The 22,827-nt window shown below is 47.4% G+C and overlaps 2 protein-coding genes across 15 annotated transcripts in view; both read left to right on the top strand.

The window, feature by feature from the left end:
- The window catches only part of Nudcd3 (NudC domain containing 3), a 98,482-nt gene extending 94,121 nt beyond the window's left edge, over nt 1-4,361 (top strand). The window contains 1 exon segment of the mRNA XM_048786314.1: nt 4,254-4,361. Within this exon segment, the coding sequence (XP_048642271.1) occupies nt 4,254-4,361 (108 nt within the window).
- A 6,315-nt stretch (nt 4,362-10,676) lies between these two features.
- The window catches only part of Camk2b (calcium/calmodulin dependent protein kinase II beta), a 139,809-nt gene continuing 127,658 nt past the window's right edge, over nt 10,677-22,827 (top strand). For all 14 annotated transcript variants that reach the window (XM_048786530.1, XM_048786538.1, XM_048786528.1 and 11 more), the window contains exon 1: nt 10,677-10,803. In XM_048786530.1, the coding sequence (XP_048642487.1) occupies nt 10,796-10,803 (8 nt within the window). In that variant the 5' untranslated portion in view covers nt 10,677-10,795. The remainder of the gene's footprint in view (nt 10,804-22,827) is intronic.

Below are 22,827 nucleotides of genomic sequence, written 5' to 3'. Positions count from 1 at the left end.
AAGGCAGTACTGAGATAGCTGCAGGCTGCAGCCTCCTGTGAACACCACTGACTCCTTTCTGTTGAGTCCTGTTTGACATCCAAGTATCCTCACAGCCTGTACTTCACTCGGGCTTTGCACAGTTGTTGAGATTTAAGAATGTGAGCAACACACTGACTGTACTGGCCACCTGAACCACACTGGGTCTTTGTGACGCTAGGGCCTCTATCCCAATGTACTGTCTGGAGCATCCCTGCCTCCTGCCTTTAGTTGAGCTTTCAACAACCTTTCTTCTCCTTTCTTCCATCTGGGCCCCAGCCTACCGGATGGTGCTGCCTACGTTCAGAGCAGGTCTTCCCCTTTCAAGTTTTCTAGCCAACATGCCAATTTTCAGTGCAGATTGTGGGGAAGGTCTCAGTATTCTGAGTAGTCCCTCTGTGAGTGGGGATCCCTTGGCAAGCCCTCTTCACGTGGTCTACTGCACTTTGAAGCTGATAACTTCCTCACCTGTGACAGTTATGACTGACATTTGTGACTGGTCTCTAAGCCCATAGCCATGATATTCAAAACCTGTTGGAGTTATAATCTGCCAAAGATTCCTTTTACTTTACATTATTTCTGTAAAATATGATTATTACAATATTGCTCACCTCTTAAGGGTTTTCATTGCTAGAGGGGACTCTGACTTCTTCATGGATATTTCATAGCCATGTTACTTTTTTTGAATGTCTTGTAAACTTGTGTGTACAAATACAAATGGAATAAGATATGGTCAGATCCCAAAGCATTAATATCTAATACTAATGGTCATCATTTATTGAACATGTTGCCGAGCCAGGATTCAGGTGAGGTGCCTTACAATGCTGTTTGGCGCTTTGCAAACTCGTTTTATAGGTTATGATATTGAGATTCTAAGATGGTAAGTAGATGTCCAGGGGTGGAGGTAGGCCATGAAGCCACACCTGCCTGATCCTAGAGGGCTCCTTTCCTGGGGGAAGGCTGTTACTGTCAGTGGATAGCATTATTTTTTCTATCATAGCTTCACTTTGAACTACAGAACTTGCACCAGTGGCCCAACAGAGGGCCCTTGGGCCTTCAGTTTCTGACTGTATCATAGGTTTCTCTCAACCTGGGCGTCTGGTTTCTTGTACTGAACAGGGTCTACAGAAAAAGGAGTAAAGGGTCTACAGAAAAAGGAGTCATGTAGAGCATCATAACCCTCTTGCAATGGCTCTCCCATCAGCTAGGTCCCAACCTGCACCTGGGGTCACCTCTGACTGGGGTGTAGAGCTCTGCCTGACTCTCCCCATTCCTAACCATATAGCCCCAGCATAGTAAATGTTGAGTGTTAAGGAATGTTACTATTTATGGGAGCTGAGGGCTTACTGTGTTTTTGATTTAATTATTTATTTATTGGTGACTTTTTGGGGCCAGATTTGTCTTCTCATCTTGTATCTGAGATAATATTGTAAATCAGTAAGCAGATTGTTTTGATTCATGAAGATCCTGATTACCTTCCATGTATTACACTGCATCTGCTGTATGGGACCTGACACAATGTCTCCCCTGAGCATGTGGATGCAGAGAGGGGGTTGCTAATGATTGGGGGCTGGCTTTGGACCATCACTGTAGCCTATGGGAGGCCATCCTCACACGTGATTTGAATTACCACCCTGGCTGGTAGAGAGGCACTTAGGCACATCCTGTGTCTAGAGCTTTCCCCACCCTTCTCAGGTCTGAGGGCTTGTCCATGCGGAGACGTGTCTGGCCACTACCCCGAAGACCCAAGCGTCGCCCCTGACCTTGGGATGCTGCCCCCCTTAATCTTTTGGATGGGATTTTCCCCAGAATTTTTTGTTCCCCAATAAAAATCCACTCCCTGGCGTGCTCTCTCTCTCTCGCTAGCCTCTTTAGCAAACCTTGCCACCACAATAGGTGGCTGGAGGCTGGAGTTAGGAGGAACCGCCCTGGAGCTGGTTTAAAGGTAATTAGGGTCTTGTCTCTTTAATTCAAAACTCCCTAGAGGTTTCTCATGTTTCGAACCTTCATTCATGAAGCCGGCGCTGGTCAAGGGCTAAAGTAGCCACTATAGATTTCTTTTCTTGTCCTTCAGACAAGGCAGAGCGCCTGGCCTGATTGATGTCCACATTAGTTGGCTACTTATCTTTAAAATCCAGACCTCTATAGGCACAGATTGTAGTCAAGGAGATGAAGTCGAGGGTATGTTCTATGGACTCCAGAAGATATTTTATGACAGGACCTTTTTGCTGGTGTGATTAAGTTAAAGACCACAGAATGAGAGTTTCCTGGGTTACCTGGGTGGATCCTAAATCCTGTGACAGGTATCTTTATAAGAGACAGAAGAGAAGACACATATAGAGAAGGCATATGAAGACTAGGCAGAGACTTGAGTGATGAGGCAGTAAGCCAAGGAATGCCAACAGCCTCCAGAAGCTGAAAGAGGCAGGAGGGATCCTCCCCTGGAACTCTCAAAGGAGCACAGTCCTGTCAACACCTTGTTTTGTGATTTCTTTGCCTCCAGAACTATAAGAGAGTGGATATTTGTTTTTTACATCCCCTTGTCTGTCATAGCACCTTCTTTTTGTCATAGCAGCCCTGGAACACTTGTGCAGGGCTCCCCTTGCAGCTGCTATGAGGAGGGATGGTATTTGGAGCCATCACTATCACTCCTAACTTTACAGTAAGAGCTTCTGACCTTCTCACCTCCTTAAAGGTGAGTGCAGACATGCCACTGGCTTATTAACAATTTCCACATGGACTGCTTCTCTTCTCCTGTGCAGTGGATCCCATACCACACAGCCAGGGCAGGCAGGGGTGGCAGCTAAAACCGTGTGACAGCTCTTGCCTCCCTCCCTCCCACTCTTGAGAATGTTAAATGAGACTTCTTGACTCAGGCAAGCTACTTGCCTGGTTACGGCGATATAAAGTCAGCCGTGGCAACAGCGCCAGCTTCTTTTCCTGATGTCTCATTCAGTCCCAGAAGCCAGGCACTTGGCTTGTACATTGTCCTCATTTCTTCCTCCATTTGGGAGATGATAGGCTGCCCTCCACACTGTGTAAATGGTTGTAGGAGGGTAGCCACTCTCTGCTGTGGGGGTGAGGGGTACTCTCAGACATGTCTATATTGAAAATGGTGGTAGAAGCTACATAGGAGGAGACTGCCATTTCACATGCACATCTTCATGTACTGACAATAATGTACAAACAAAGCCATTTAACATTGGTGAAGTAGCTCTAGAATATTCTTTGAGGAATTAAACCTTGAAGCTCAGGCTTTAAAATTCACTGCAGTGTATTTGTTTATGATTTTTGAACCATGTGAGTATTTTTATATAAGCTGCACTCCCTTCCCTCCTCCTGATTGAGATGATTTCATGAAGTTATTATTTCTCAAAAGTGGAATTCCAGGGTAATTACAGTCTATGAGCCTTTTGCTGTGGTTCTCCCTAGAGGATGGATTGTTACTGGAGTGTTGCCAGTGATGCATGTGCCTGCATCCCCATGTAACCATAGACATGAATTTCTCAAATGCCCATATCTTTACTGGTTTATCTGGACACCACTAGTTGTTCCAGTTGGCTTTCTTGTGAAGATGAACTGGTCCATTGTCTATCTTTCCTGGTTGATGAGCCATTTTCCCTTCTCGGATAATCTTTCCTACCCTGTGAGTCTGTCCTTATGAATCACTAAATAGACTTCATAAATTCAGAGTAGAAGCTACAGATTAAATTAGTTTAGCATTTTTGGCAAGAGCCTTAAGCCTGGGAATTCTTACATGAAATGAAATGTGAGCCCTTGTGTCTTTAGTGTGAACACTGTCTCCAGGGCATTATAGTGTTTCCAGGCATTACAGTACTTCACATTGTGCCTATCCCTGGATTCTAGTAGGGAGGAGCTAAGGCTTAGGGATTGCACAGAAGGTAGTGGCCCACGGTAGCCTGTCAAGAGTAGGAGCAGGATTATTTCCTGCAGTGCTGGCTTAAGGTGCTTCCTGAAGTGCCTATGTAGACAGGCCCATAGCCCCTCTTCTCATGCAGTGGGATGAGGGCATGGGTCGTAGTTTCGCATTGCCCCATCATCCCTGGCACTCAGAATATGAAGGTTTTCTGCTTCCTTGGGTAAAGCTATGTGCCTTCTAACTACACCCAGTCCATGGCCATGTGGCCCACATCTTCTCTGTGGTTGGTGTCAAACCCAGCAAGGACCCCTGCCATGCTCTGTCAATCCACCCTGTTAACTGCCCTTGTTCCAAGGTGCCTTCCTGGAAGGAACATCCCACAACATTCCCATTGGCCCAAACTCAATCACACAGGCAGCTGTGAGGAGTAAAGCCGTCCTCACTGGGCACATTGCTTCCCTGAATAGAAATAAGGTTCCGTTACTAAGGAAGGAAAGGGATATAAATGCTGGTGAGTCATCAGCACAGATCGGGGGATGCTGAGGTAAGTTTATTCACATTGAGGGTGAAGTTTCTGTGAGGACATTTTGGGAGCACTGTTCAGCCAACAGTCTGGGTTTCTCAGAGAAATGGATTGTGGGTGTAGGACCAGATAGATAAAAGAACATGGGGTGTCTTATAACACTGAAAAAGAGAACGTTCCCAGAAAATGGTGGGTCCAGAAGGGTACAGTGACCTCCATGGACCTCATCTGGGATCGTCGTACTCCAACACAGCGAAGGATGGCTTTGAGCAACTGTCTGCACCATGAAGAAGCAAGGGATCCAGGAGGCAGTGCTGACAGCAGCAAGACAGATGGCTTCCTTATAGAGGAGAAGGTGCTACTTCAGTAGAGCCCATGCCACCATCAGATGTCCCAACGTTTGTGGGAAAGGTAGGACCAGACAGGAATCCTCACAGGGGTTCTGAGGAAGACAGGTTTGCACCTCAGTTACTGTATGGCAGGTGGCCCAGAAGAACACCTCCTCAAGGTGCCTGCAGGTGAACATATGCAAGTCCAGCTGGGCATACACAGTCGCGTTCATTGGTAGACACCAGATGAGATAGAAGGATTATGTAAATGTTTCAGATCAAAGTGGGTAGGAAGGGTCCTGTCCTGGAGGGAAGGTGAGGCAAAGTTGTTACCTCAGAAAACTGTTTACCGTTAGGAGAAGGTTTACCTTTGGGCAAAGGGCAGGAAGTGGGTAGAACTCTCACCTAGCATGCATGAAGCCCTGGGTTCCATCTCCATTACCAAGGAGGGAAAATAATAGGGCAGAGGGCCAAAACAGATTCAGCTTCCTCTTAAATGGTTCAGAAAAGCCATTATGTTTGTTTTATATATTCATATATTACACATACAGAGCTGGACAGAGTGTACACGCAACTGCTAAACACCTGTATGACTGTCTTTGTACTTATTTTGTTGTAGCAACTTACAAATTTGAAATTATTTCCAAATAAAAGTTTAAAAAAACATGAGCTTATACTCTGAGCCCACCAAAGGAAACTCAGTATCATTAAGGGAATGAAATCACAACGACCGAGAGATGCCTCTTTACCTCCATGAGAATGGCTACTGAGAGGCCAAAGGTGCCATCCTGGAGTAGCTACAGTGCTGGCCACAGCTCTTGCACTGCTAGTGAGCGTGGACACCATGTACCAGTATGGACACAGCCTGACACTGCACTCTTGGTGCCAACCAAGGAAAAATGGAAGCATGCAGATTTTTTCACAGCAGCTTCTTATCTAATTGCCAAACCCTGGGAACACCCACATGAACATGGACAGATGTGTGGTCACCTGCATCATGAAATAGTCTGGCCAGATGTCAAAGCCTACATACTCAGGGAAGGAAGTACAGACACAAGGCTGTAAGCTATATGATTCTTTGTAGTGGCATTCTGAACACTGACAAGATGGACACAAGATGAACGTCATAGGCTGAGGTGAAGGGGAATAGGGTGCCTAGGGTATAGGGGTTTACAGTGGCTCAGGGAGATGTAATATCAAGCGGTGAGTTACTGTGTGCACACTATACCACCACAATAGTGACTTGTTATAAAAAGTCACAAAATGTTAAAACAAGTCAAATACTAAGCAAATCATCAGACTACTTGTCCAAGGGTGTTGTCCTTAGCTAGGGACCTGTGAAGTCCATTCTGGGAACATTTCTCCTCTGTCCTTTTGACCCTTCTGCCCCGCCCCCCCATTCTGGCCCAGGTATCAGAGATGGCTTTGAAAGATCTGTGTACTCTGAACCCTTGAGTAGTTTTGAAGATTAAATGCCCCAAGATTTAGATCTGAGGCCTCCTAGAAGTACCTTCCAAGGAAAGTATTTAAATATGGGAAACAAGAGCAGTTATGTAGAATGTAAGGAGATTCCGAGCGTAAAGAAACTAGTCAGCTCTAAGACTTTTGGGGCATGGGGCCATTTAAAGAAAAGCAGATGGGGACCTACATTTGGGGGTTATGGGCCAGAATGAGAGGTGAATTCTTAAAGGGACCAGTGTGGAGGAAGACAGACTAATGAAGTGAAGAAGAATGTTAGAATGAACTCATTGAGGATAATTATCATGTTAATAATGCCATTAATCTTACTCCTTTTACTAGTTTGATTATTCTTAAATAATAGAGTACTAGGAGATTAATCTAAAAGTGCTAAATAAATATTTACTAAAATTTTGGAAGTGAGACATTGGTCTTCTGGGCCTTTATAAGAACCTCAGGTCCTGTTTGCTGCTTCAGCACTGAAGGCAGCTCAGGCCTCTACAGTGATGAGAGGTCTACTGAAGGCAGAGGAGCAGGCATGTTTACATGCAGTCAGGGTAAAGGACAAGTGGTGCCAGTCACACACTTAAGAATGGCTGTAATAACAAAGATAGCAGGTGTCAGCGAGGATGTAGAGAAGTTGGAACCCTTGTGCCTGCTTGTGGGAATGTAAAATGGTACAGCCTCTGTGGAAAACAATCTGGTGGTTTCTCAAAAGGTTAAATGTAGAATTACCATATCACTCAGCAGTTCCATTCCTAGGTAAATGTACGCAAATGTTCTCAGCACCATTATTCACAATAACCAAAAGGTAGAGACAGCTCAAGTGTCCAGCAACAAATGAACAGATAAGTAGAATGTGTTGTATCCATGGAATGGAATATTATTCAACCTGAAATGGAGTGTAGTTCTGATGGATGAACCTTAAGGATTAGGTGAAATAAGCCAGACACAAAGACAAATATTGTAGGATTTCGTTTGTGTAAAATGTCCAGAATAGGTAAATCCTATAAAGACAAATCATTTGCAGTTGCCAGAGGTAGGGGGAAAGGTGCTTAAGGGAAGGATTAGGGTGAAGTAAGGAGCGACCACTGAGTACAGGGCTTCTTTTTATGAAAATATTTTGAAGATAAAGGTGATGGTTGCACCCTCTAGTGAATGTGTTAAATGCTACTGAATCATTTGCCTATGAATAAAATTTTATGTTTTATTAAACTTCACCTTAATTTAAAAGTATATTTTTAAGGCTGGGGTCATAGCTCAGTGTTAGAGCGCTTGTCTAGCATGTGTGAGGCACTGGGTTCGATTCTCAGCACCACATATAAATAAAATGAAGGTCCACTGACAACTAAAAAAAACATGTATTTTTTAAAAAGAATATTTTTACAAAGTGAAACTCACATCTCATTTCAAGATATATCAATGGTGCCCATGAGAGGCATCAGACAGCAAGGTAGCCATCTTCAAGACCCTACCATCCAGTATACCTGGCTACTTATGGTGGCCAGGTATGCCCTGGACATGTTGGAGGAACTGGATGTTTTTACTTAAATGAATTTTATTTTAAAATCTACTTGATATAGTCATTGGAAAACTTTTAAGTATTTTTGAAACAACATGAGCATATGAATCTGCTCTTAATTATAAATTTTATGAAATCTAAATACAGATCAAACATTTCTGATGAAAAAAAGTACAAGGCTCATCTCAATTTTTGTTGGGTTTGCTAATGCATGTGTGGACACAAGGACATGGTGGTGAGTCCTCTCCCTTCTGCTGAACAGACAGAATGAGCCCCCTTCCTAAAATATGCCCTCTCCCTCTTCTTGGGCAGACCAGTGAATTATCTTCAGTTCATCTCCTACTGTGCTCACTGAAGTCAGGCATGTCTGTAGTCCTGCGTCTGGTCTTGCAGTGTATAAAGGCCCAACAGCAGCAATGGGGCCCCCAGACTTGCTGTGTCAACCAGCTGACCTCAGGATGCTATTAGTGGGCTGTTGGCATACCTGGGATTTGGAGGGTTTGCCCTTACTAAATAGGGATAATAGTGTGCATGTTACAGGGCTTCTGAATTCTAATAGTATGTTGTGTAGTTCTCAGTAATGATAATTACTAAAGAAAATAATAGTAAAAACTTTAAAAATCTTTTCAGAATTTACAGTTTTATAAGTGCCTCAAAAATCTCTGAAACAGGAAACAGTGTATTTCCCACCTGAGAGGGTTTTTTGTTTGTTTGTTTGTTTGTTTGTTTGTTTTTTATGCTTTCTGTTCATTAAAGATGGGGCAGAGTTCTCAGCCTGGAGTCTCTGGAGGTACAAACTGAAGTTAGCAATAGGTCAGCTCAATGGAGTATCTGGATTGGAAGTTTCATCCTGAATTTAAATTGGGCATTGCAGAACAGGAATCATTTATTAGTGAAGCTGTCATCTGGTGGCATATGCAATCTCCCCTTTTCTTTACTCCCCCTCTGCTCTGGGAGCCAGGAGTGGAGGTTTTTGAGATGCTGACCTCATGTCATGATTGCAAGTTTTTGTGTTGATTTTCCTAGTTCTGAAAAACTTCTCTTCTGTGTGTGTTCTACAGCCCCTTCCACCTCACCCTCTTATATAAGAGAAGGAGTTTATGGGGAGTTAGTCCAGAGGTCTGCAGGGCCAAGTGCCCAGCATGGTGTGGGTGGGTTTGGTCAGCAGGGGCTCAAAGGTGGGAGGTAGAGGGACCTTATTAGGACTACCATGCTCCCTGTGGGGCGCACAAAATCTCTGATTAAACAGGTGGCACCTTCTGTGGATACTCTTGGCCATCTGTCATGATTGCCTAGAGTGTGGCTTTCACCCCTGGTCAGTGGTTCTGTTAGATGCTCGTCTGTGAGAAGAGCTACCCTCACTTGGCAGTCCTTGCCACCTTTTCTCCCTTCTGTGAGGATTAAACAGTTTCATCCCACTGGAGTCACAGGACAAGGTGGGGAAAAATCCACTTGTTCCTTCATGGTTTCTCTGGTAAGAATTTTTTTATGAACCCAGCTACTGACCATGAGGGATACAGCCAGTTTGCCCACTCCCTGTGCATCCCTATGACGACTGACCTCAGGGGATAGTGTGTCCTGGCTCTTTTCTGTTTGTCTCTGTGGATCTGGGGCCTTGCCATTTGTCTCCGTGGCAGACTGAGCAGCAGGTGCCCTTGGGCACAAACTATGGTACACGGCTAATTCCTTGCTCCCTTGCTTTAGTCCCGCTCGGCTTTGTGTTTCTGTAATGAGTTTTGCAGATCTCAACACTAAGGACTGTACCGTGAGGCTCGGTGAGTCTGGGCTTTCCTGGAGAGGTGCCCAAATTGGCATGGACCAGGTTTGGGGCACTCCTAATGGGGCTTCTTCTCCCAGAGCCATCTCCGTCTGTGGAGCTGGAGAACTCCCACAGAAAGCAAGCCCAGCTCTAGGGAGGGAATGGAGATGGGCACGTGGGCCCCATGTTGGAGAGTGAGGGGGCCCTGGGAGATTCTGTCGTACATTAGGCCAAGCTCTTCATCTTATAATCCCAGTCACCTAAACATGGCAGGAGACTGGTGTTCTCATAATAACAGAAACTCAAAAGCCAAGTGAAACTGCAGTGAGGGAGCAAGGAAGAACATCAAGAGATGGCAGGAAACTCTTGGAAGCAAGAAAGATCATTGAGGTAGGAGGTAGTTTATAAGAGTTGGGCAGGGACAAGATCCAAATAGGCAGTAAAGATCTGGAGAGGCACTTTTTTTGTGGGGGTGAGGCAGGGAGATTACTGGAGATTGAATCCAGAGGCACTTTACAACTAAGCTACATCCCCAGCCCTTTTTAAAAAATTTTTAGTTTACATATATATATATTTTTTTTGTTTTGTTTTGTTTTGTTTGTTTGTTTGTTTTGAGACAGTAGCTTGCTAAGTTACTGAAGCTGGCCTTGAACTTGCAATCCTTCTTTCTCAGTCTCCTGAGTCACTGGGATTACAGGCATGCACCACTGCCCACTGCAGATAGGCTTTTCATGGCAAGATTGTGGCAGGCTAGGGTGGACCAGGACAAGGTCCAGATGGGCCAGGAGTATCTCTTAAGAGAATATCCTCTTGTGAATATGGACAGAGTGGGCATATATTGTCGGCATCATTCTGACTCTGAGGATCTGGGACCTGGTGGTGAAGGTCTGGGGTACCTGCAAGATGTAGGTCTCTTTGCTCCCATTATGTTCTTGGGCTCAAAGGTGCCTGAGAGTGTTCTGGCACACTTTCCTGTATGGTGCCTTCCTTTGAATGGTTGATCCTGGTCTCACCCTGAAATGTCTGTCTCTCAGCAGCCTCTCTGCTCTGTCCCTAGCTTTGGAGACCTGGCCTATGGCTGTCAGTTCCCATCCCTAATATAGTTCTCTATCCTGTTTGTCCCAGGTGAACCTGAGCAAGGTGGGTGAGTACTGGTGGAGTGCCATCCTGGAGGGAGAGGAGCCCATTGACATCGACAAGATCAACAAGGAGCGCTCCATGGCTACTGTGGACGAGGAGGAGCAGGCAGTCCTAGACAGGCTCACCTTTGACTACCACCAGAAGCTACAGGGCAAGCCTCAGAGCCATGAGCTGGTATGCACACTATGGTCTTCCTTCGTGGTGGGGAGGAGGGTGGTGGATGGGCCAGCCTTGCTTCAGCCTGCTGTACCACAAGCTGCCCTGCCAGTCTTGGCTCAGGAGGCCCAGGAGGGGCCCCATCTTACCTGCTTTTATCACCTGTTCCCTGCCTAAGGATTGGTACACACTGGTATTCCAGCCACATTCTCATATCCAAGCCAAGAGCCCAGGAGGCAGGACCTGGAAGGATGTTATGCAATGTGCCCTGCCCACACTGGAGCCTAGAAATGTCTAGTGTTGACAGCTCTTACCTCTGTGCCTCATCCACACATAACTTGCCTAGAGCTCCATGGGCCCCTCAGTGGAGGAGGGGAGAGCCAGCCTGTAGGGCCAGCCTGGTTTCTGACTGTGGAGGGCCTGATATAAGGCAGGTAGCTAGCAATTCACTCATTGTGAATGAATGTTGGGGCTGTGACTGGGGAGGTATGAGGTCAGCAGCTATTGGGGGATCAGGAGGCTGGTTCATGTCCGACCCATCAAAGAAAATGATTGATTAGAAAAACATGTTCACTTTTCCTTATTTTAATAATCCTACAGGTAGCTCCTTAGGGAAGAAAAGGCTGCTTTTCCTATTTTCACCTTCCAGGGTTTATCCATACAGTGCTGTAGGTTTGGACAGCAGCATGCACATGGACCAAATACAGCCTTGGATCAGTAGGGAAGGGTCAGCTGCTGGGCATGGGTCAGTGTCCAAAAAGCCACACAGATTCATATTTTCTTCTTTGTCTCTGGAAGAAGCCTCACTTTGTGGTTTGTCCCTTTCTTTTTGGGGTGGCAATACATATTGGGGGCTTCTGTATACTCTGCTGCTTTGTCAGACACTGTTTCCTATCTTCACAGATATGTCCCTATCTCTATAAAGTTGAGGTGCCTGGAAGTTTTGCTGCTTTCCTCTCCTTCCTAGGCCCTGCCACACCAGGGCATGTAGTGAGCACATACTATGTATGTGTAGGGTGGGTTGGCTAGCTGTAGGCTCTGCACACTACTCCTGGAATGATGGTTCCCCCCACCCACAAAAGCAAAATTGAGCTTTCTTTCTTGCTTGCTTTTTTTTTTTTGGTGTGGTGTCGGGGATTGAATCCAAGGCCTTGTGCGTGTGCGGCAAGCACTCTACCAACTGGAGCATTATCCCTAGCCCCAAGATTGAGTTTTCAAGGTCTCAGAATGTGGTTAGGCAGCTCAAGCAGCCTGGGTAGGGTTTGACCCCAGATCTAATTTCAGACCTTCCTGTCCTTGTGGACCTGGCTCCCTCAGCTCAGCCCATTCCTCTGTGGAAGAGAATGTTCCTTTCGGTTTGGCCCCCTTTTTCACCTAGGGCACAGTTTGGTTGAACAACATCTCTTCAGGGTCTCTGTGGTACAGAAGTCACAGAAAGCTCCCAGCATCATCTCAGATCATGTGGACAGCCAGAACTAAGTGGTTGCAATTTAATCTAGCCACTGCCCTTGCCTGTGAGCCTTTGCCCTGTGGGTAGGGCCTGAGGACCAGTCCATCCTGTGTCTGGGGTCAGCACTCAGAGGGCTGAGGTTGACTTCCCGGGAAAGAGAAACTATTTTGACTGGAGAGCATACATGCAGATGCCCATTGTGCTGAGAAAGTGAGAATTCTTCAGAAGCATATATTTGTGCCACAGGACAGAGAGGACAAGGACCCAAGATCCTCACATCTTCCCCAGATGCCAACATCAAGTTTTTGTTACAGAGAAACACTAAAAATTTAAATTTATTGTGTCTTCAGCTATATTTGCGCCAAGCTTCAGTGAGGTCTTGGTAGACTTAATTATGATATATGATATAAGCTAGAATGTTCTACAACTTTTTGCATCTCTGCCCTCAAGGTCCCTGTGATTACATCTCTTGCAGATGTAATCTGCAAAATACCAGTAATGTCATTTGTCTGGGAGTTGCCAATAGTACAGGATCTACATGGAGTATTGGGGCTTCTTGTTCTCTGTTTCCTTTTTTCCCCTCCCTGTATCCTTCCTTCTTCTTGACCTTTGGCTCATTCTCTCTTTCCCTTCTTTACACTCAGTGCTGATGTCCTCTGGCTTTGCCCAGTGTCACTGTCCTTGAGAGCTGACAAGAGCTGGACATGGTGTTAGTCTCTGCATCCTCAGCAAGGGCAGGCACAGATCTGCCTTGAAAGCATGGAGAGTCCTGCCACTTAAATCTGATCTCTCCAAAGACTAGTTCAGTCCAGCTTTGCAGTCTTATTGATGGTCCTCTTCAGGAAAAGGATGCTCTGTTTTTCTCATTCTTGGGGTCCTGTTGGGGGAAGGGGGGTCGGAGGGCTACTTGTTCTGGTGACTGCTATTCTGCCCACTGCCCAGGACTAGGAACAGAATCATCTGCTGCTTATCCCTAGAAAACTGAGGCAGCTTCCAGGAAAGTTTTACCAAAACAGATAGGCTTTACCGGGCAAGAAGTAGCAGCAGCATATACCATACATGTGCACCATGTATTTGTGCACTTACATGCAGCCTCCCCCTGGACTCCAGGGTACTATAGAGGAAAAAGCACTGCATTGGGCTATAGATGGCTTGCTACATCTATAGACGGCTGGACAACTGATTGTGACCAGCACTGGAGAGCTTAGGGGTTGGAAAGTAACTCAGTTAGGAAATATCCAAAGAAGAACCTTAAGGACACTATAGTGTAGTGCATAGATCTGTGTTTTGAGTCTAAACTGATTCAGCCATGAACTTGCAACATGGTCCAAGCAGCATGCCGATATTTGAGGGGTTGTATGACCTTGCCCAAAGGTCTACCCTGGGAGACCCTCAGCAGCCCAGGATTGGCAGCCCATGAGTAGGACTCTGGGTGACTCCTCACCAGGACTGACCTACTCTTAGATGACCAGAGAGCCTCAAGCCCCTAGGCTGTGGGTCTTAATGAACCCCCTTCTTGGAACTGTTGTCATTCAAAAGAATGTGTATCCCACAACCTGCCTGACACCAATGCCAAAGTGTCAGCTCCTCACTGGTCTTGGCACAGCTTGGGGAAAGGTCCTCAGTTCATGGGGGCCCTGACAACCTATGGGTTCCATATAAAATATCCTTAGCTCCTTTTTTATCAAATGAAGAAATAGACCCAGAAAGATCCATACCCTTATGTGGCCTCATATAATTTAGTCACACTTTACTCTTTGTTATCAGGGTACCTCATGGGCAGAAAGACCCTCCAAAAAGTCAGGTGGGTGGTCAAGGTCGCTGCGCTAGGATCATCAGGCCTCACTAGTAGAGAGAATGGAAATAGGGCCAGGTTCTCCTGTCAGCCTCCATCTGCTGCGCACATCAGCGTAGTCACAGTTACCAACGTGCTCTGGCATTGATGCCCATTTATGGTGTGAACTCAGAGTTTTCTAAATTTGCCAGGATTTCAAATTGTGCTTCTAATGCCACAGATGCTATGTATTTTGAAGCATTTTAATTTCAAAATGATAACACTTTTCTTTTGTTGCTTTAAATTTTTTGATGTCACTGTGAATTCACCTCTTCTCAAGATTAACAAGTTTACTCCCCTTCATCTTTTTCCCCAGTTTAATTTCTTTGAGCAGGTTTCTCATCTAGAAAGGGAGGGTGGAGTGCACAGGTGTTCAGTCTGCACTCAGAGGTGTCTATTTAGAATATCTCCAGCTGGGTGGAACTCACCCTAAAAGTCAGTAACTGACATCGCACAAGCACATGCCAGCATTAATATGATGGCTGGACCTACGAGTGAATTTGGTGACGTACAGGAATGTCTACTCTCCACCTTTGCCCCAGGGAAGGTCTGGACACTGATCCTGACTCCCTGGGCTCCAACAATTTTAAGATCAAGTGTAAAAATCTGCTCCTTACATCTGGCTTCCTACATTGAGCCTCTACACAGCCTCCAGACTCTTGGGGTGAGAGGAGGCTGCTGTACGGCTCTGTAACTGTTAGCCCTCTAGCTGCCCTTCACCCTCCAGCTGACTACAGCTCTGTTAAGGCATAGAGGCCTCCGTGGCCTCTTGCTTAGCATGTCAGGTCCATTCTTGTGTTTGGTTGAGACTATCCAGCTTCATGCTTCCTGTTGGCCAGGCCATCAGGGTTGTGCAGAGGGGCTTCCTGAAGTCCTCCTTGCCACCCCTGTCACTTGGTATGCGCTAATTGCTCTGACCACACTGCAGTGCCTTAAAGTGGTCTGGCTCTGATCTGAGTTATCTCTAAGAAGTTGAAAATACTGATCAGTCCCTAATATGTGTTACGGATCCAACATGCTCATTGCTACTAGGAAAAAGAAAGCCCCCTTGTCAGGAAGGTTTTATTTTATAAGGAGAAGCTGTGGTACGGAAAATCCAGAAGCTTTACCAGATGCTAGGAATTTTTGTTGGAGTTGTGTATCTGTCTTCTAGGCCTGTTCTTCAGGCTTTCTGCAACAGAAACCACAGACTCAATTGGTGGGATAACCCCTGGCCCTATACACGTCAGCCTCTTCATTTCTTGTGGTTGAAAGAAGAGATCATCCCCATCTGTGGGTACACTTGAAGTGACCAGGTGAGGAGGACAGATGCTTAGAGAAGGGCTGGCCCACCAGCCTAGGCTCAGGTGCCTCCCTCAGGGTTACAGCCTTCCTGATGTCCCTTGACTACGGCCGTACTGCTATGGTCTGCTTGCTGACCCTTGGAGGCTAGGCGTTCTGCAGTGGTCATGTGCCAGAAAGGAGCTAAGTCTGTCACCCCTGACTAGGTCCCCAAGGAAATAGTGGGACATTCTTGCCTGGTGGATTCCCTACTGGACATTCTGAGGTCTCTCCTCCTGCACCACATCTTGGGTCAACCTTGAATTGTCTGATGATGGCAGTTGTCAATGACAAGAACTTTTTCCTTTGGGAAGGCGGTACGGGAAAATGCCTAGTGGGGGTTCTAGGCTCTGTAGGCTGTTTGGAATTTGGACAGAAATCCTGGTAGAAAGGGAAAGAAGACGTGAACCACAGAGCGCTGTCATTGCTTTACTGGAGACAGAAGAGAGGATTAGAAATTCAGTCTGTGGGGAGCGCAGTCTTACAGGAATTGGCAGTCACCCAGTGCCTCCATTGGTCTTGAGCTGCTGGAGGGTATACGGTCCTCCAGCCAGTTTGTCTTACGGGGCAAGTTCCCAATCCCTGAGGAAGCAGTTCTGTTCCTGCAATCCATCTGCTCTGGGAGGAAGCATGCAGTCCCTTGTGATCCCCTTTAATCTCTCTATTTTCTGTTTGTAGAAAGTCCATGAGATGCTGAAGAAGGGGTGGGATGCTGAAGGCTCTCCCTTCCGAGGCCAGCGATTCGACCCAGCCATGTTCAACATCTCCCCGGGGGCTGTGCAGTTTTAATGACCAGAAGGAAAGGAAACTCGCCAGCAGGGAGGCAGAGGCTTTGTTCTCAGCTGTCCCTCTCTCTCAGCTCCCTGTGTGCCAGGGACTTGCTCGTCTCATTCACCCCTAGCCATCCTTTATTTCAAGGGTGAACCAGGCCATCAACCCTGACCTTGCACCTCCAGGCTGTTCCAGAGAAGGTGCGGGGCCAGCTGCTGCCTGGTGGCCGCTGAGGCCAACACTGAATGAAGGTGTTTGAAATGCAGGAGGGACACGTCCCAGTAAACTGAGAGCACATGCTTCGTCTCCACAGCAACCAGCCACTGCAGGCAGCATTTCTTTCCTCCTCTGCTCTCTGCTTGCTGTTGTTTTGATGCTATTCTGCTTGCTTTTCTTCTGGTTGGGAGTGGGGAGTTGCTGGGCTCTTGGACGAAGCCAAAGTTGAAGTGTGTGGGGTGCAGCACTTGCATGAAGGCAAGTGGGGAACAGCTGTGGAGCTGCTGCTGGGGCCGCTGTGGGAAACCCGTACCCCTTGACCTCATTAGGTATGTTCACGTGCAGTCTTGCTCATCCATTTGTAAATGTGCTCTGTTTGCCTCGGCCACATAGGCAGAACAGCAGAAACTGCAGTCCTATTTTCACATTCTTGATGTTGGGAGAAAGTCTGGGGTTCTGGTCTCAGGTCCGGATGCAGTGGGAATTCTGTCTGCCCTCGGATTGCGGCTGCTTTGCTTTGTTTCTTGTTAAAGTGAACTGAGCCTGGCCACCACTGCATGGTATACTCTGCTTGGCTCCCTGTGTGACCTCTTTGGATGTGCTATGTCAAAGCATGGGCAAGAACCAGGCATCCTCAGGAGACCACACCAGGTCTAGCAGCTCATTGGCAGATCATGTCAGCCATAACCCTGAGCAGCCTTGACCTCGGGTGCCTCAGGAAGAGGAATTTCTATACAGGCACGAAGGCGCACTGTCCCACTGTGACAGATCCCAAGAAATTGAAGACCCTCATACCAGGCACTGGATTGTGCTCCCTGGATCTCCTAGTCTGTCCCCCCTGTTGTCCAGGGAATGGGCACCATCTCAGTATCCCCAAGCCCATGCCTTGAGCCACAGCACTGACTCTAGCCAAGTTATGAAGACCTGACTGAGGGGCTGAGCTCCAGGTGCTCTAAGTACTTACAGGACTCTCTCTGCCTGTTACCAGGAATGTGGTATAATCAGTGCCCAGCACTGTCCATTCACCTAGCTGGCAGCCTCAGTGTATGAAAATAAGTCACACCACAAGTCTTTGTACCCTGGTTATACCCACGGCCAGCTGGAGTCAAAGCCTAAAGATGCTGGGCAACTTGCTCTTGGCAAAGAGCACTGGCCTGCAAGCTCTCTGCAAATGCTCAAGAGGGACTGTCTAGGAGAACAAGTTGGTGGGACATCCTTCCAAAGGCTTCCACATTGAACTGTGTAGACAGGATCTAGTTTGTTGTAGTCATTTTGGGCTAGATTTCTGGTTTACAGTGGTGGCTGACAGCCCTTATAAAAAGTACATCCTGGGGCTGAGGTTGTGGCTCAGCAGTAGAGCACTCACCTAGCATATATGAGGCCCTGGGTTCGATCCTCAGTACTACATAAAAATAAATAAATAAAATAAATGGGTTCAATCCTCAGTACTACATAAAAATAAATAAATAAAATAAATGTATTGTGTCCAACTACAACTAAAAAACAAATTATATATATATATATATATATATATTTTTTTTTTTTTTTTTAAGTACATTCTGGGAGGTATTCTATGGATCCAAAAATGTCATACTGACTGTCAAGGGAGAGCAGAGGACCCCAAATGCCCCCTTTGAAATGTGAGAGCTCTGCTGTCTGACATTGTCACCAAGCTAGTGCGGCCCCTTCTGAAGAGATCTTGAACCCCAGGAAGCAGAACTGATTCACCTTCAAGAGATTCTGAAGAAACCTTTGTTGTTTTTTCCTGAAGTTTCATCAAGGTCCTAGGATTTGCAAAACACCGTCCCATACAACTGTCACACCTAACAAAAAAGAGGTCTCGGGATGAATGTGCATGTCTCCCATCTTATCTGTGATTCCTGAGTTGGCTGCCTCCTCCCTGCCCCCTTCCCTGTGGACAGTCTTCCAGGAGGGATGAGGTGTGTGAGCCCTGCTCCTCATTGTTTGGGAGACTGAGTTGTTCACTTCTCTGACTTGTCTTCCTTTTGCCTGGATTTACTTTCTGTGTTGCATTTCTTCCCAGTCCCTGCCCTTCTTTAACAAACAGTAAACCAGTGTTTAGGAAAGAGTAGCTGAGATGGGCAGCGTTGGGTGTTAGCTGTGTGGCAGGAGCCTGGTCTGGTCCTTGGGTACACAGTGTGGTTGTGGGTTCTGGGCCCACAATCCTTGTTCCTGGCCTGGCTCACTCCTAGCCAGGCTGGGGGATGATTCTCCAAGCTGGGGCTCCTGCTGGACTGTCTAGCCTCTGGAGCTGGCGCACTGCCTATTTTCTCTTTTTAGACACGACAGCCGCAGTTTGGCCACTAAATCCCACCAGCTGAGGTCTGAGGAAAATGGGGTGACTCGTCCCCCTTGTCCAGGGGCCCAGGAGAGTGGGGTGTCCAGCCTGCAAAGCTGCTCCAGCTCCTCTGTTGGTTTGCAATAAATCTGTATTTAAGCAGTTCTGAGTGTGGCATTGCTCTTTATAGTTCTGTTTGTGAGTTGTCATTACCCACAATTTCTAGTCATGAGGCTTTGGGCCCCAGTATACAGCCAACACCAAAATGGGGAATCTTCCATCCAGCCTAAAAGCCCTGGCAAAACTTCACACAGCTTTCAGAAATCCTATAAGCTTTTGATCAGATAAAAGAATGTAACTAGCTCTGACATAATTTCAAATAGGTCTGGAATTCTGTTTACCTGAAGGCTCAGGTTGAGTGCAGAATTCTGAATGACCCTGCTGGATGGTGAACAGGGCGCCTTCACTCATTGTTCACCAAGCTCCCAGCCCGTGGGTCTCCAGATACCTCTGCACTGCCGCAGATCCTCCAGGTGCACATCTTCAGGTTAGCTGCATTGTCTTCCACCAAGACAGCCTGACATCTGACTCAGAACCCCATCAGATCTCAGGTTATTCCATTCTGAGTCCTTCCCCCATTCCAGGGAGAACTTATTTCCTCTGACCCTGCTCATTCTCAGTGGGCAGGACCTGAGGGTGTGAGAAGTATTTATCAAATGAAGAATATATCAGAGGCTAACTGAAATTGTCCATTCTTAGGGCCATAAATAACCTCCAGAAAGGAGAGAGAGCTTCAGTAATTTGCCCCTAAGAATGCAGGAGGGAAAAGCTCAAGAAGTGTTTTTGTGGAAATGTGTCCAGGAGGCGTTGGCTGCTACACAGAGAACTCGCTGGCCAGGACACCATGCTTGGGGAACAGACCCTCACCCCACCTCAAATCTGCTCCCCCAGCAAGCCAGCTGGCAGCCAGCTCAGCCAGGGATGAGATGGCTCTCTTTTGTGAATAAAGAGCATGAAGTTTCTCAGCACAGTCTGGTCAGCCCTTGATAAACCCTTTCCCCTTTGGTCAGAGGCCTAGCAACCCTGCATAGCTGGGGGACTGATGCAGAGTTGGGTGTGATTTCCCATGGCCAAGGTTGATGTCCACTATCTGACTAAAAATCTGGGGAGCAGGTGTTTGAGCTAGACTGCTGCCCAGCAAAGTCTGCTGAATACCATAATGACCCCATAGGAATGTGGTTTGAAAGCCCCAGGGTGCCTCCTGTCAGTCCTGGTTAGGAAGGTGCAGTCAGTCTCAGGAATAAGAAGAAAAAATATTCTACTTTTCCAGATTTCACTCAGCCAGCTCATACTAACATGGTTTAACATTTTGTCTCACTTTCTTGGTTTTATATTATAAGAATGAAAATTGAACACACTGGCCTTTCCTTCAAGGGGATGAGAGGACCCTGGCATCATGGTTTCTTGGTGTGTCAGGTGACCAGTAGGGAGTAGGCCTGCCACTCATCCCTCCCAAGATGAAGGCCCAAGTCCCCCACTGCATACACCCAGGTCCTTGTGCCAGGAAAAACTGGCCAGCTTGCTGCAGGCCCATAGCTCCCTGCTATGCCTTTGTAGGGTAGGGAGGAGACCATCATAGAGCCAGATGGTGCTTACCTGTTGGGATCCCTGGGCCTCCTCACTCTTGGAAGGAAGCTCATGTTTCTGTTTGCTGAGGTGGCTAAGTCAAAGCCCAGACTGGACAGTGATTCAAACCAGTACTGGGTTGCCAGGACTACTGTGGGGCCATCCCCAAAATTTGCTTTCTTTCCTATTTTTGCCAGTGGAAATGCAGGCGTACATGGTGGGAAGAGCATATGTGGTGGTCGACCTGTGGGTACCATCAGCTGGTTCATAAGGCCACCCAAGTGTATGGCTTCTAGCAGAGTGGGCCCAAGACTACTTTCCCTAGAGAAGGGCTGTTTAGGGGGCACTAGCAGGAAAGATGCCAAGACCAGAAGGTGGCTGGCTGGTATCCTGGTACTCCACCCAGTCTTAGGTGTTTTTACCCAGAGCTGAAGGAAGCCTCAGGGACTTAGTGGTCCAACACCTCATGCTAGTCACAGAAGCAAGGCTGTGTAGCTGGTGTCCCCATCCTTTCTCCAGGAAAGGCCCATGCTTCCTCTGAGGCTGATGACCCCTCCTATCAAATTCATTGACCATGTTCCTCTAGATTTAAAGAACAGGACCAGCAGCTTCCAGGTGCAGTCCTGGTTATGACACATGCTCTGTGGCACCATGACACACACAAGTGGCAGGACTGAAGTACCGAGGGTCACCATAGGCTCTAGTTCTGATGGGCAGCTCATCACAAGACTCTGCCTTGGGCTGTTGGTCACCCCGGTCCCACAGTGCAGGTTTGTTTAGACTAGATAGGGGGGAGAAAGGCGACACCACCACCACCACCCCTTGCACTCCAGCATCATTCATTCTGTAGAAGCTTAAACAATACATGGGCACAGTGACTGCACATTAAAGAGAGGATAATGAGCCATTGGAGCCTCCTAGCTTTCCCAAGTTTGCTTCCTGCCAGGTGGTAATCTCCACCCCTTCCCTGCAGAGATAGGGTCTGCCTCCCTGTTAGGACTTTGTATAAGGCCAGAGTGGGGAGAAGCTGCCAGAAGACAGGATAAAGGGATGTGGGGCTGGGGGCTTGAAGGAGGCCCTTTCCACAAGGAGGGGCAGCTACTCTAGTCATGGATCTTGGTGGAAGCTTGGCTCCCAGAAATCGGGGATCAGGGATTTCTTGTGACCCAGTGGTAGCCCCTGGTGGGACAATGATACTCCAGCGTGGAAATTCAGGAGGTTCCCAAGAGTTAACCTATGGGGACTAAGAGCCAAGTGTATGGAGCCGCAGCCAGCTGGACACAGTCCATACATTGTGGCCCTAGAGAAGTGGCTATAGACTGGAGCTTGGCTATCAGGTGGGCCAGGTCCCGGTAACCTGGGTGGCCACATGTATCTTAGTTGACATTGCCAAGAAGGAATTTGTTACCCCAGATTAAGGTTTTGAAGCCTGTCACCACTCAAGGTGGACTTGGGTTCTGTGTGGGTGTGCCTGCTGTCTGGGGCCATCTCAGGCTATTTGGGCAGAAGGGCTCAAGTACCTTATGAGGTCTGTAGAGGTCTGAAGGAAGAGTTGGGGTGGGCGCTGGGTGAAGGGATGGGACAGGACTCATCTGGGCAGTGGCTTTCACACTGTCCTCATGCTGCAGACTCAACCAGGTAAGGAGGAATTCAGACCCTCTACTCTCGTAATGAGACTGTGCCACCATGTTTTCCATGTTTTGGGATCACGGTGTGCTCAGGGAGGGCCAGGGCCTATCGTGCTGCATCTGCCTCCCTGTGGCCTTTCTGCCTTACATACTCAGCCACTTCTAGCTCAGAGAGGAATTAACTTCATACCTCTGGGCTGAAATTCACCAGCTCTGTGCCCATCATTCCCTATGTCCACCCACATGTGCCACCCACTGCTGGAACCCCCCCACACACACACACACATGTCCCCTCATTCCTTGGGGCCTGGCCAGGCACAGACTGTCACCAGCTGGCTCTGCAATGACCTCTGTCTCACTAACACCCACCAAGGGCTCTGCAGCCTGGCCTTGCTTGTTTCCATGGCATAAGGCCCAGCATGTCAATGGAGGTGATTCAGGCACCCCTAAACTGTTTACCCTTCTCCTCACACCTGGTCCTCCCCATGATGGCAAGAATCACCTCTTGAGCTTGGATAGTTCCAGCCATACTCCAAAGTCGAGTGATATAATCCAAAAATGGGAACAATTTTGTCCTCTCCTCATTGTCTTAGGAGAACCGTCCATACCTGTAGTGACCTCTTGGTCGCCATTTGGTCCCTTGACCGATATACATCTTCCCCACTGCCCCCAAGATATGCGTGTGGTCTACAGTGGTTGCATTTCCTTCCTGTGAGCTTGGCTTTTCCACACCCTGCCTGCTCTGTTCTCCCTGTTGAGGGTGTCCCTTGGGCTCCTCTGCCCTTCTCCTCCGGTACACCCATCGAAGGCTCAGGATAGAAACACTGGACTTGGGACTCTTGCAGGCACTTCACACTGACCATGCCAGTACATGCCTTCCTTCCCTCAGGGCTAGAAA

The sequence above is a fragment of the Marmota marmota genome, unplaced genomic scaffold, assembly GCF_001458135.2.
Source record: "Marmota marmota marmota unplaced genomic scaffold, marMar, whole genome shotgun sequence".
NCBI classification, from domain to species: domain Eukaryota; kingdom Metazoa; phylum Chordata; class Mammalia; order Rodentia; family Sciuridae; genus Marmota; species Marmota marmota.
This window is presented reverse-complemented; position numbering and strand designations above follow the sequence as displayed.